This window comes from Vidua chalybeata, chromosome 5, assembly GCF_026979565.1.
Source record: "Vidua chalybeata isolate OUT-0048 chromosome 5, bVidCha1 merged haplotype, whole genome shotgun sequence".
In the NCBI taxonomy this organism is placed as follows: Eukaryota; Metazoa; Chordata; class Aves; order Passeriformes; family Viduidae; genus Vidua; species Vidua chalybeata.
In genome coordinates, this window is record NC_071534.1 from 22,439,602 (window position 1) to 22,454,470 (window position 14,869).

A 14,869-nucleotide genomic window follows, 5' to 3' on the forward strand; every position below is an offset into this window, starting at 1 on the left:
TCTTGAACATACACACAATGATAACTGTAGACACAAAATCCAAAGCATTGCACGTGCTTCATCTTTTCTTCGCAATGAAAAAATGAAAAATGACCAAACCAAACAAAAAAACAAAAAAAGCAAAAAAAAAAAAAAAAAAAAAGAACCAAATTCCCCCAAAACGAGCCAATCAACACAACACCAAAAAGCTCAAAGAAACAGAAAATTCTCAGCATGGATGATTGGAATTCCAATGTTTTATAATCTCACTTCTGCTGTCAATGACTTAAGACACTTTCCAGACTTTGACCTAATGAAAAACATGCTCTAAGGATAACTCATGTACAAGAAGCTTTCAGAGAAGTGGGACTGAAGGATGCTCTAGCAGCCCACCTGTTACTGGGGGTGGGGAGGGCAGGTTGAGAGAATGTGCTATTTTCTGTGGGTTTTTCTTTTCTCTCCTCTCTGTAGTAGATGGCAGAGCCAAGAGAGAGTGGGGAAGAAGAGCACTGATCCTAACTTGGGGCTGTAAACAGCAGAGATCCATTATTCAACCTTCCCCATAATGTCAAAGAGATCAGTAGGAGGAATGTCCTGCACTGCGGAAAGTGGGATTTACTTAGTTGGTGTCTATAATGCTCAGGCACCTCTGTTCCCCACTGGCACAGTGCATATGGCTGCACAACAGCTGCAAGGCTCCAGAGAAACAAGGACAGGAAGCAACCTACTGGCCAAAATGCACTGATGGGACTTAAATAGGTCATGTTTTTCTAGTATTAATTGGAACTTAGCCAGGAACATGGGGTCAAAAAGCTCTGAGATACATCCCTATAGTCCATGTATTCTACAATGGATAAACATAACTCACAACTGAAGTAAGACTGCACATTTTACTGCATCCCCAAATGGCACAATTAGTCATTGGCTTAATAACTGCCAGGCAAAAATCAGTTCCCAAGGTATTGAACTGACTGGGTTAAGCAGGGTATTTGACCAAGAGACTGCTTGGATGCCGGGGAAGCAGTTTTCACTCTGATGAGGCTCCAGGGGCTTCCTGTGCTCCTTCCTACTTTCTGCCCCAGTAAGGCACAACCAGCACTGGGGCACAGGAGGCTGTCGACTGTGCTGAGGGGCAAATCCCAGCCTGCACATGTGCTGTGAGCTCTTCAAAAGCTATATGCAGAAGAGAGAGAACCTGACTTTGGAAAGGCTCATCTGAAAGCCTCTCACGCAGTAAGCTGCAGGATATTCAATTTATCCACTGCTGGGAAAGGGAAAGGGTAAGGCTGGACTCTCTTGAACCTGTAGCTTTAACAAGTCCAGATGTTTTGAAACATGTTAATCTGTCCCTGCCAGAATAAGGTTTTGACCATAATTAATTAAAATGACCTCCCAACACATTGGATTTTCCTAAAGTGGCAGTCTCTTTTTTTGTTTCTGAGCATCTCCCTTTTCTTTTGTGGCTTATTGTAAACCATAAATGATTTTCAATTGGGTCTTTCAGCGAGGCTTTTTCCCTGGCTTTGTTTGCTTCAGAAAGGCAGTAAGAAATAAGATTGCCTCTCACTGTGCTGGGCAAAGCTGAATAATGGAAGTTTTAATGATAACACAGCAGCAGAGATGATGGGGAGTGGAAAGACCAAAGTTAACCAGCAGCAGCAGTGAAAATATTTGTAAGGACTAGAAAGTGCCACCAATTACTTAAATTCCATGGGCATATCTGAGCATGGGACCAAGCAAACCCTCTGTGTGAGCACTGAAGAGACTGGAGCCAACTGGGCTGGTTGAGAATACCAAGTAAGTGGTGCGAGATGGAGCTGCTTCTCCTCTTCCTGCTCTCCCCTTCCCTTTGATTTCGTAGAAACTCTGAGTTGGGGAACAAATTAATTAGCCAATTAGTGAACACCATAGCTCTGAAATCAAAGATCTGAGGTTATATATTCAAATTCTTTCACCTAATCCTCTTCCCTTACGAAGACCTCTTCATTAGTGTGCCATCTAGCATGGACAGAAACCTGTGCCTAAGCTAAGCATGCCCATTCACATGGCATCACTGCCTCTACAGGATGAAAGAACAAAACTGTCAGCCCAAAGAAAGGTGAAAAATGCCTTTTCAAAGGAAAAAGAAACAACGAAGTTGCTGTTCTGGTACAATCAAGTGGACAGATTTAGCCAAGGTGTTTGTAGAATTTAACCTATCCATCCAACACAACCTCTCTTGTAACTTGCTGCCATGTCTCCTGGGTGTTTTAGTGACAAGCAGTCCAAGCAAAGCACAAAACCCATCCTCTAATGAGACTCTTGACTTTGAGGTGGTGAGATACCACATTTTAAGTCCTGTGCAGGCATCCAAGATAAACATACTCTAGGCCATTCACAGCTGTTCCAAGCAAGAAGCCTTGGACAGATCTGAAGGAATGACAACTTAATGGCAACAAAAAGAAACTGAATGCTCTCCTCCTACCCACACTGAACTTGCTTCCCCAGCTCAAAGGCTCACTGAAGGCAGCTGACAAATTCCCATTAGTCTTTCTGCAGGTTTCCAGATTTTCCTTCTGCTTTGGGCACCATGTGCACAATATTCTCAGCAGTGCTCTCACTGAAGTCACTGAGCATTGAGCCACAGCTGAAGACCTGGCTGTGCTGTTTTTGCAGTTGAAGGCCAGTTACAAATAGCAGGTCAGGTGCAATTGTACTGAAATGTGATAATCTGGTCAGAGTGGGCAGCCTCTGTTTTCACCCATTGAAAATTAACAGGCCTTACCTCAAAATAAGTAACAAGTTAAAAAATAACATAATAATTTTGCTATAAATGTATGGAAGTGCTGCAGGTTTATTTGCTTATAGATTGACATCTAAAATGAGTAATGTTCTCATCTATGGGGTTTCAGATATTATCTGAGGGCTATTTCAAGGCTAACTTCCTGCAAACTTGTTTATTTAATTTTAGGATAAATCCTAGGCAGTTCTTTTAATTCTTATAAATCTCAGCATCTCTGTGCCAGAAGATGAAGGCAACATCAGGCCCTTCATTTCTGTAAATGAAACTTGCAAAGCCTCACATGAAAGACACTTTGTCAAACAAACTAACTTGAAGTCTTTGGCTTTAGGTAAATCTCATTCAGCAAACAAACAAACAAAAAAGAAACAAACCAAGAACAAAAAACACAACCAAAACCAACCAACCGACCAAAAAACCCCAAACCCAAGCCAGTGGCTTCAGAGGCAACTTTAGTGAATGCAGGTTTCAGGTTGTCATCTTTCAGCAGTATTTTTAAGACAGAGCCAGCTCCTGAAGGACCCTGAGTATGTGCAACTGACTTCAATTAGTTCTGCAGGATTCCAGCTTTTCCCAGGATTTAATCCATAGACAGGAGCACTAGGAATAGCTGCTTTTTCTAGGATGGCCTGATCCTCATCTTGAGTATGTGAATGTATTAACCTTAAAAAACCCCACTTAAACAGGGTCCTGTATGCCTGAGTCCCCACAGACCTCACATCATTCCATGCCATTACAGAAGCCTCCTCTGATTTTAGGCAGGTACAGCTGGGAAGAAGAGATGCCCTTTCTTTTTCATCCCTGCACCACCTCAGAGCAGTTTATTTCAGTGCAAACAGACCACTTCCCTTTTTATTTTTAACCTCTTTAAAGAGCAGCACATGTTGCTATGCTTTAAAACAAAACTAGAATTTAAGAAAGCCCCCAGCACATCACACAGTGCAGCCCATCCAGGACTTTGGTACGAAGCCAGTGGATATTCAGTGCAAAAAGGCTCAGTGTCCAAAGCAGCATGCGGAAGATCCAGCACGCAGCTCTCATTAGTGCCAATAGGAGCCTGGCTACTAAACCTTCACACCTTTTTAAAGATGTTTCCTCTGTCTTTAATCGCCATTTTTTTACGAATCTACTCCGGAGCTGAAACCAAGCAGGCAGAAGTTTTAGCTGGGGAAAAAGTAGTCTTAGCCATTAGAAAGCTGGCCCTGTTCCAGAACACAGAGCATCTGGCCACCAGCTGTGTTTAGAGGACAGCAGGCCTAAGGAATAGATCAGGGAAAATCAGAGACAGTGCTGAAATTTGTAATGAAAAGAATGCCAGCCTTCCCCTGTGATGTCCAAAACCTTTGCCCTCCTACATTCCCCATCCTTTTCTCTTCCCAGCTCTTGAGCCAATTATTGGAAAATCAACTATTCAGGACAACACAGATACCATTTCTGGGCTTGGGAAGGAATCCAGCAGGGCTCTAGAGTAAAAAACTGGGAGGTGTGGAAACTGGCAGCAGGTGAAGCAAAGTGGGAATGTGAGGAAATTCTGGAAACTAAGGGAGAATCATGTAGGGATATAAGGAGAGATCTGCCAGGAGGCAGGGACAGGATGTCTGTTAAGTCCCCAAATATTACAGCACTGGATTAGTATAAAAATGACAGATGGAAAGGCAACTTCATTCATTACAGGCTGGAAAATTATGATTAAAAAAAGAAAATCCTAAGTTTTTCTAAGGATGTTATATTTTTTCCATTTTACTGAGACTGGAGGCAATATTTGGCCTCAAAATTTGGAAATTATTGCAACTCATACAAAGACCAAAGGAAGAGAAAGCTTTTTATTTTCTAAGATGATAATATCATGTCTGAAAAAAATGCTAATAAAATGCTCTGTTGGAAAGAGCCTTATCTGATAGGGATGGTATTCATGGGCACCCACTGAAACTCACATTGCTTTTTAGATTAAATTGACAAGAGCCCTTCCCCCCAGCCCCAGATTAATGGAATGAAGAATCCATGCATGAAGCCACATATAATAAAGGCTGGAGATTCTGAAACAGGCTAGAAGACATGATCAGAATTGCAACTGATCTTGATGAAGTGGGGAAATTGCCCTGATTAGAGCAGAACAAATTTAATAAGGAGAAATTGAAAGTGTTATACTTTGAAAGGTGTAGTAAACAAATGCATAAATAAAGATGGAACTCCTGGGAAGGCAGCAGTGAATCCCTCAGGAATTATAAGACAGACTAGATCAAAGTCAGCCATGGGATGTTCTTGCAGAAAATATCAGGGAATATAGTTTCTGATATGCTTTACATAAACCACAGCAACAGTTTCTGTGCTTTGCTTGTTAATGTACAAAACTCCTGCTGAAGTATGGAAATTTGGGGAAAACGGGAAGCCATGAGGGGAATGACAGCAAAAATCAGAAAACACTAACAAAGGAACTAGGAAAAACTATACTAGTGATGCAAGGAGGAGAATTGCTTCCATACATAGAATAACTTTCTAAAAAGATCTTGTAAGATCATCTATTTTTCTTGTCAATCAGGACTCAAAGGAAAAGTGCCTTGATTTGCAATGAAGAAATTCTGAAGTCTCTTATGAAAACCTTCTGATTATAAGAGTGGTGAAGATCATGGATCCCTGTGACTGGATTTTTGAAGAGCCTGCAAGCTGCACATTGTCTGGCATGGTTCAGCTGGACCTTACCCAGCTTCACATCAGGAGAGGCAGACTAAAATCACCATTTCCAAACTCTGGTTTGTGGATCAAGAAAGGTTTGCTGGCTGCTTCCAGAAGAAATGAATTCCAGGTTTACACAGGCTGGCTTTTCTGCTGGCAAAAGTCCTGGGGACCGCTGGTCAAAAAAGAATTGAAAATTATGACTCTTTTTTCTTAAGGTTTCCTTCAGCTATATATGTATGATGTTTGGATTACCAGCATTTCCAAGGGCAAAAGTTATTCCTGTATAAATCCTTAGCTGCAGTCCCTTCCCGTAACAGCTCAGGGTGCCCAAATGCAGTGACCACTGCAGGTACAGCCACCAAAGGCCCTATAAAGCCCTTTATTGCTGAAAGAAACCTAGCGAACTTTACCACAGACACTCTCAACTCACAAGAAGGAGTAGCTTGGAGTTACCATTATTAAATGGGAAGTGTTTCCTTTCCATTTAATATAATGATTATTGTTTGAAAAACTTTGCTGTTTTAAACATGAGGCTGCAGGGTGAGGCCTGCTCTTAGGCTAGTTATTTTTGTCATAGAAGGATGGGTTTCCATGGATGAGAAGGCACACCAAGCAACAACAAGAATCCCTGTGTGTTGCTGTTGTACTAACTATGGTCTTGCTTCTCTGTGATCACAACATTCACTCAGAAGTAGCCATTGCTTACAAGTTCCAGACAACATCTTGTGTGAGCGTGTGCTATGCAGAAAAAAAGATCTAATTGATTGTCATGCTGTGTCTCTGCAACATTAGTGGCAGTTTAGATATTTTGTCATTTGTTGCAGAAACAGCAGAGGCTTTAGAAGACCAAGCACAAAGAAGGATTTACACCTCAGAGTCATAAAACAGCTTTCTACTATGTTGATAGCTAAAGCCAAAACTGTGTTCTCTGAGCACATCAAAAGCTGGAACATGGAAGGGCACCTGATGTAGATGCTTCAACAAAAGAAAAAGAGGTTAACATGCAAACCTCTAATTTTCCTAGAATAGCACGCTAGAAAAGAAATAGATTAATGTCAGTTTTCCATGGAGAAGGAAACATCTTTGCTTGCTTCTTACTGTAGTTTTCAGAGAGGGCATCCGGAATGTTGTGGCAATAGCAGATTTGTCTTGCTAACAATATGCTGCAAAATAAACAAAGCTGACATTTGACATTTAAATCACACCCCCCACCCCACCCTACCCAAGCCCTGCATTTGTAGATTATCTATACATTCTCAGGATACAGTGAGAAACCATTCTACAGTACATATTTAATTATCATTTTAAAAAGTCTAACTCGGACACAATCTCTGGCCAGTAGCAAAATATCCACACATCACTAAAGTAAAGATCTGTTGTTATTTCTTCACTGCAACAAACAGAAATCAGCATCTCAAGAAGGAGCTCCAGAGGTATCATATCACAGCCAGTCACACCAGATAAAAAAATAAGCTAATTTCACAAATGAAGTTTGACACGAAGTAACATTGCATTTGTCTTGGCGAAACGAAGCACGGAACGGAACATTTCACAGGTACAGTTACCATGCAAACGCATGTTTGTTGAGTTTGTCATTGATTTCAACCCCAAATCACAAATAGCATGCAGTTCTCCTGCCCCCACCCCCCAACTACTGTATTTTAGAGACAGTCTGGGTAATGTGCCTCTTTGGTGTAACCATAGCCTCTTAGGCAAGATTATACCACCCTAGGAAAGAATACAAGCAAAACTTGATCATATGTGTGTTTACACAATGTACATTTTACCATTTAAAAAACCAAAACATGTTACATAGATTCTCAAACACAGCTCTGTTGAAAATGAAATTTTAAGCTTAAGAAATAGGTTTTAAACTACAAGGCCACCCCATTATTTTTTATGAACAGTTTAAAAAGTTCCCACCCCTAAAAATCTGCCAGTATATTTCCTCAACTGTAACAGTCTTACCCACTCTCTAATACAGCTGATCTTTGCTGGACAGCAATAACAGTTCTTACATTTCTTAAATGCATGAGATAATGGACTCTGGGATAGATATAGTTCTTAACTGTGTAACACTGGAAGAAATCTGACTTAAATGATTAATTGGTCAATTCGGGTGTTCCCCAGCACTACCCTTCAGGCAGGGACTTCTGCTGTTCACTGATGTGAGTTCTGGCTTTTGTTGGCATCAAGCTCCATGAACAGGCTCGTGTTCAGAATGTGAGTACAAGGGCAATTCACCAGACACTCTGGTACCCAGCTTGCTCAAAAGCAGGGAGGAACTTGTTTTCTGTATTCTCTCATCCAGGTGGGGACACAACCCCATCGCAGCACCTTTGGCCAAAACAGAACTGTTTGAATGCAACGTAGAATTTTTTACATTTTCTTTTTTTGTAGTCATTTCAGCAACTGCAACAGGCTTGAGCAACTGCAACAGCAGACTTAACTTGCAGGGTCTTTGATTAGAGGGTTACCATCTTCCTCAGCTTTACACAATGGAGCCCTTTGAAGAAGACAAATGAATTGACTGAATCCTTGTGGCCAACGTCCTCTGTAAGTCCTCTAGTACATTTTGACCAGATGTTTCTCCATTCTTGTCATACAACAACTGTTTGAAAGCTTCGTTTTCAATGAGGACCATCATGTTTTTTAGAAAGTAGCCTTCACAATAGGCAGATAGTTCTGTGACGCCGAGGAACTACAAGAAGTGAAATTAGAGAAAGATAACCATTCTGATAAAACCCAGGCAGCAAATACAGTGCATAAGAGCTGCACACAAACAAATACACAAGCTAAGCCTTTTAGACAGGCACAGTTTAAAATGTGCTTACTTACAGATATAAATGCATGGAGAGGAAGGAGTTAATAAAACAGTATTTTATGCTGATGATTTCATAATAATTCCATGTTAAAAGACCCTGGCTGTTGGGGAAACAAAATTGCACAGGCTGAAGCTTTGCTCCCTTGGAAATTGATGGAAGTTCTACCACAGAGTTTACCAGACCCATGATTTCATGCTAGAAGTTACACCCTAAAACTACAGGTTTGGGAAAACATTACAGACCGTGTTTCAAGAATGCTGTCCTTAGCAAGGATGGGACACATGACTGCAGAAAGCTGTCATGCAAAATTTCATGCTTTGAGAAGAAATGGAAATAATCAACCATTGAAAAAAACCTCCCCAGTGCAGAGGTGGATTTCCCAGCGTTGGACACTTTACGATCCAGCTGGGTAGGGTGCTGGCCATCTTGTCTAGACTGCATTTTTGCAAAGAAAGGTTGGACCAGATGATCCTTGAAGTACCTTCCAAGCTGGTGTTCTACAGTTCTATGATTGCAATTTTAAGAATGGAATGCCCGTAGGGATAGTAATGATATCAGTACTCTCCAGTCAGCATTTATTTGCAAATATGACCAAATTCACACTACAGAATCACATAACCCGCTGAGTTGGAAGGGACCCACAAAGATCACTGAGTCCAAATCCTGGCCCTGCAAGGGACCATCCACCAAACTGTATCTGTCTCTCAATCTTGATGACAAAGGCTGTGCTCCACTTGTCTCTGGGCCAATGTGCTCACACCTCCCCCTCTGGAAAGGTCAGGGAGGTCCTGCAGGTGCAGATGAGCTTGCAAAGCAGCAAGGTCAAGAAAGGTGTCCCTGACCATGCTTCTAACTAGATGATCTTTAAGGGTCCCTTCCAACCCAGCTAATTCCAGAAGCCAAAGATTCAGGCACAGACAGGTTGGCTATTGCTGCAGTGTCCTACCCACAGCAGTGCCAACATGACTCTGGCTGTGAAACCCACCCAGGTACCCCATTTCTACTGCTTCCATTGGGAGGTGCAGGCCCAAATAACTTGGAGGTTGGGGCTCTGACAGTGGATTTAGCCACTGGGCTTGTTAAGTCCCAGCATGTAAAAATTTTCTTCAATCAGAATGTAAATAACAGCCCCATTTCACAATTCAAAGAAAACATGATTTCAAAGCAAAATTATTGTTTTTACTGACAGCAATACAAATAGAGAAGTTCACACATGAGCTACAAGACAAATCAAATATTTTTCAAATGATTCCTGCACTGTAATTTTTTTCCTCTTACATTAAATGGACCTACCTTACATAGGTATGTACATTACACACACCTCATTGCTTATTTTTATAGGTGGATCTTTGTGCTATTTCAAACATTGATTGCATGTTATCTATACACGAAGACCCAGCATTACAGTTCTATGTAGGAAATACCTGATGATGGGAATGGAGGTCAGATCTGCAGGGGTTTGGAGCAATCTGCAGGATTACTCTGTTCAATCAAACCTCCATGTTACAATGCATCAGTTTTATCTTTTGTATAGACCATGCAAGTTAGAGAAAAAAAATCTCTTAAGAAATGCTTGAAGAATATTTCACTGCACTTATTTGTGCACCATTTCCATCTTCCAAGTGAAAATCTAACTACTCCAAGAGGCGGGAAAAAAACTGAAACTAATCAATGTGGTAACCACCTCCACCAATGCGTGAAAATAGGTTTTCTAGGACAAGAAATGCCATGCTTTTGTGTCTAATGACTTCGGCAACCTCACAAGCTAAGTATATAATTTGATTCCAATAAAAAACTCTCCAAGACATAAAATTCTCATTACCATCCTTGCAGGGCTCTGAGCCATTGCACTTCCACAATGTGGCATTTTTATATATTGACAAGGTGTCACCAGCATTGAGTGTATCACCCCACTGGGCTTCAGGCAGGAAGAAACAGGTAATGGAAATGGGAAAATGCATCTTGGAAGGTGAAAGCAGAGATGCCTACTTCACTTAGTGATTCCTGTAGAAGCAGCTCAGCAGTTTGTGTTGTCATGAATAAGGGATAGATCTCCCACATAGTGGTACACTCAAATTGAGTTTGACCCGCTCAAGGAAGGGGCTGAGAAACTGCCACCTTGGGCTTAGACTACCTAATTTTGGATTGTCGCTATACCAAATACCTATTAATCCAGTCCCAGTTAATGAATGACGAATCTTAAACATGCAACAAATGTACTGAGCATATGAGATATACATACATATATACATATATACATACATATATACATATATATACACATACATATATATATATATATATAAAACTACTTATTACAAAACTGACCTACAGGAATGATGGCAGACACACAACATGCAAGCATATGCAGTTATTTTTACCTTGGCATGATTATAAATATCCACACAGTTTTCTGTATTAATGCTTTTTGCACAAATGATCTCACAGTGTCGTTGTAAAGCTTCAAGCTGGAAAAATTTAGCAGCAGAGAGAAGCTAAAAAAAACAAAAGGCATGGAAAAAATAGTCAAAAACTGCTGAGTGATACAGAATCAGAGCTTGCTTCTTTACTGTTTCATTATATTTTTTTCTTGCCCCTTCTTCAGTTAGCATGAAAGTACTGACAAAAGGTCAGAATGAGAAGATTGCTTGGTTGTTTTAATTCTCTGCAGTCCCTTCTAAATCACACAATGGGAATCTATACACAGAGAGAACACCGAAGGCTGCTCAGGTCCCCATGCTGACTATGGAATGGGACAAGAAGAAAAAAGAAACAGTGGCTTGAAGAGTATTTTGTCACTTTGCAAACACGACTCTGCAATAAAAAGACCTGCAAATACATCCCCAAAATCCAAAGTTCTGGTTCAACTGTTCCCCAAGATCTTATTGAAACAGAGCACCTGGCCTGGATGTGAGGAAGTCAGCAGAAAGGTCAGCATCAAGAGTACAGAGGAATTAAAACCAAACAGTGATGACCATTCTGGGCAGTCTTAATCTAGAGAGACAATAAACCTCAAATCTGCCACCCCGGCAGGCTCAAGGGAGTGGAATCAGATCTCCACATGCTCCTTGCCCTAGCCTGTGAGCAGCTGTCAGGGGATGTCCAGGCCAGCAGCACTGAAACACTGTCTGGGGTGCACGTTACTCCAAGGAACGAGCGCACAGAGGTGGGAACCAGCTTTGTGAGGCAATGCCTAGCCAGCATTCATGTGGGTGTCATAGGTCTGTCACTACTCTACCAGCTCTTCTGACACCAGCACTGACCTCCCTCTTTGGCCCTGCATCTCCCCTATGGCTACACTGCCTACCCTGGCACTGCCTTGGCATCTCTGCATGCCTGTGGGGTGAAAATAGCTTGAATTTTGAGTTCTCCAACTAATTTCAGCAGTGTTAATATTTCCTCTATTTCCCGTTTTCTGTCCTTGTACAGGAAAGTAATTTAATTTTCTGTCTTTCCATGGTAGGTCATTGTCTCTGGCTCTGCTCTGCCTTAGAAAGCAGGTTGGAGTTCTTCACTGCTTGACACCTTGTTGTAACCCAGCCAGGCCTTAGATCAAGCTGTTCAAATGTTTAAATAGCACTTACTCAGGTCTTCAGGCTTTTACAAAGCCCCTTATTATTTGGGACTCATAACAAAAAGCTAACCTGTGCATCCCAAAGGGGCTCTCACACTGCACTGGGGAACAAACAAAACCCTGAAACTTCCATGACATTATTCTGACTTCTCCAATGCAGTCTGCTCAAGATCTACTTTAATCCCATAAATAAATCCAAGTGCTGGAAATCTGCAGTGATGATGTGATAGCAGCCAGCTGGTCCCAATTATGAATTGCAGCAAAGATTTCTGTGGAGTATTTCTGGTGCTTCTTGTTATCATATTTGTAATAAGGCAAGTTACTAAATGCAGTTTTGAAAGATAAACCCAAATCTTATTCCAGCTGCCTCTGTGGCTCAAGCAGTCATGTGCTGGTTTGTAATTACTTTAAACTGTGAGGAACCATGGCTAGATCTGTTATCAAGAGATCAATCAATCAGTCATACATTCTGGAGTCTCAGAAGTTTTGAGATGTCACAAAAGTAGAGCAAGCTGCCAGCTGAAATGCAGCACAAGCTTTTTAACAGCCTAGGTGATAAAACACACATCTCTATAAAGAAACTGCACTGCCTAGTCTAAAATTCTCTATTTCAGAAAGGGTTAGAAATTCAGAAAGTCTTTCAAAACTTTGAGTGAAACAGAGAATTAGGAAACTCTTCCTATACAGCTGAGGAAGCCAGTGTGGGCATGCTTACTTAAAAATCCACTGCCTGCACTAGAGAGGGGTAATTTCAGTCCTGACCAGTTCCATCCTCTGGCTGCAAGACTGTAGAGTTACAGGGACAGAATAATACAGGCAACAGTGGAACAGCAACAGGACACGAGGAAAAGGAAAGTAGCTGCACCAGGGGAAGTGCAGACTGGCCATAAGAACAGGTTCTCCACTGAGAAGATGGTCAGTCACTGAACAGGCTCCCCAGGGAAGTGCTCATGGCACCAAGCCTGCCAGAGTTCAAGGAACATCTGCACAACACTCTGAGTGATGTGGTTTAGCTTTACATAGTCCTGCAAGGAGCAGGGAGTTGGACTTCATGATCCTTATGGGTCTCTTCCAACTTGAGATATTCTGTGATCGTGGTGGCAGACACTGATGATTACAAACTGTTTAAGTAGTTCTGAATTTAGTATTTACTGACCTGCATTCTTTTTGGCTGCCTGAAAACTCCCTGAATGACTATCAAGAATTTGCTCAATATATCTTAGTTCTGTACAGTTGGAGTGGTTTTGCTGATCATAGCTGACAATGATGGCACACAGTATTTGGAAGGGGATTACTTAACATCCATAAGGTTGTAGTTGCATGGCTGATGGCTGTGGCTGTGTGAAGGTTCAGTCAGCTCCAGCTGGCTTGGCTTGGCTTTTGCAAAAGGCCACAACAGCAACTGGATGTTTTACATCCAGTCAGAAAGGGGCAAAGAAGTCTCTATATCTCAGGGAGCAGATTATGGTTTTATTCATAAATTTAAGAGTCACATGCTTGAAATCAAAACTGTGTCTCCAGTGGACTTCTCTCATGGCTAAAGCCCAGCACATGCCCAAAACTTCTCCCATGTAAGGAACCAAATTGGATGTTTTTAATGCTGCCGAGATAGGGAGGATGGAACACTGAGCTGCTGGAAATTGGTTCCAGATTTTGGTAACACCAGTGCTGCCTCTAAGTAGGTATTTGCAAAGTCTCACAGTGTCCTGCAGGACTGCAGAGAGCCTGGGCACTCCAGGTGAGGCACTGCTGGCTCTTACAGGAGTGCGCAGGTCTTGCCCAATGGCCACGTGCCCTTGGGTGAATGGTACACAGGTCAGTCAGCATCGTTCCCATTGCAATTAAATAATGTCTCTTACCTCCATAATTTCATTATTTTTAATCAGGAGTGACTCTGCACCTCCATAATAAAGATACTGCATAACCAGCTGTAATAAAACAAAGGAGTGTTTATAAAAATCAATCCAAGACATAGAGGAACAGGGGACAAAGCAGGCAATACCCAAGGCTCTCCTAACACCACCATGGATTTGTAGGTAAAAATGGCTCAAGCCTCCTGATTTCAAAGATATACTTGGTTATTCCCTCTCTCTGCAAAGTTCAGTGTTTCCTTCTCACAAGTAGTCTAATGTCTCAACCCTCACCCTCAAATTGTCTGGATTTCCTGGTGAGCTCCAAACAGTTTGCAGGAAACTCATTAACTCATTTTGAATTTTCACTGTATTTCCCAGTCTGTTAAGTACATCACTGATTCAGGCAAACACAACCTATATAATGGTTATTCCCTTATTCCTTCTCTGGCAAAGGCCACCTTCACCCAGCTGTGTGTGGGCATGCATAGAAGATAAGAAAGAGGTGGAGGAGGCTTTGCACTGTAATACAAGCCAGCTGAGATCCCTCTTCCCTCTGCAGGGAGCCCAGTTATTGTGGGCAGCTGGGACTTACGAGCAGCAGTAACAGTCAATACATGGAAATGCCTGAGCTCCAGCTCAAAGCAAGGGAAGCATATCCATGCTACAGGTACAGAGAGCAAGCTCTGCCTTTGCATGGCACAATATTGATTGGAGAGCACTGCTAAGGAAGGGAATGAAGTGTGCCTCCTCCAAACCCGTTCATTAAATACAGAAAGAGCCAACTACAGAAAGAAATGCCTTATGCTGACAGGCAGTGCTTTGTGTGCACAGCCCATGTCAGTGAAATGCACATTGCTGTATCTGCTGGGGCACATTTGCAATCAATAGCACTCTGCAGTGCTCAAACAGAGATGAAGCCTGTGCTTGTGAAACCACTGTTCTGGTTTATCAAACACATAGGTACTAATTTGGACAGGGCATGCATGGTGTTCCTCTTACAAGTTCCATTCAAATTCAGCGTGAGGACTGTACCTGAAAGATGGGGTACTTCACATAGTTGATCTCAATACAAGTGCTATCAGATGAGGGCTTGCTAGACAGCAATGCTTTAAACCTAAATAAAAAGGAGTAAACTTGAAATACCAGCCCAATTATCTCTGTGGAAAAATGCAGTAAAAACAGT

General features: G+C 41.8%; 1 protein-coding gene across 1 annotated transcript in view; it reads right to left on the reverse strand.

Moving 5' to 3' along the window:
- Window positions 1-6,706: 6,706 nt before the first annotated feature.
- The window catches only part of ABTB3 (ankyrin repeat and BTB domain containing 3), a 164,513-nt gene continuing 156,350 nt past the window's right edge, over window positions 6,707-14,869 (reverse strand). The window contains exons 14-17 of the mRNA XM_053944080.1: window positions 14,719-14,800; window positions 13,693-13,761; window positions 10,641-10,754; window positions 6,707-8,135 (exon numbers count right to left, since the gene is read on the reverse strand). Of these exons, the coding sequence (XP_053800055.1) occupies window positions 7,926-8,135; window positions 10,641-10,754; window positions 13,693-13,761; window positions 14,719-14,800 (475 nt within the window). The 3' untranslated portion in view covers window positions 6,707-7,925. The remainder of the gene's footprint in view (window positions 8,136-10,640; window positions 10,755-13,692; window positions 13,762-14,718; window positions 14,801-14,869) is intronic.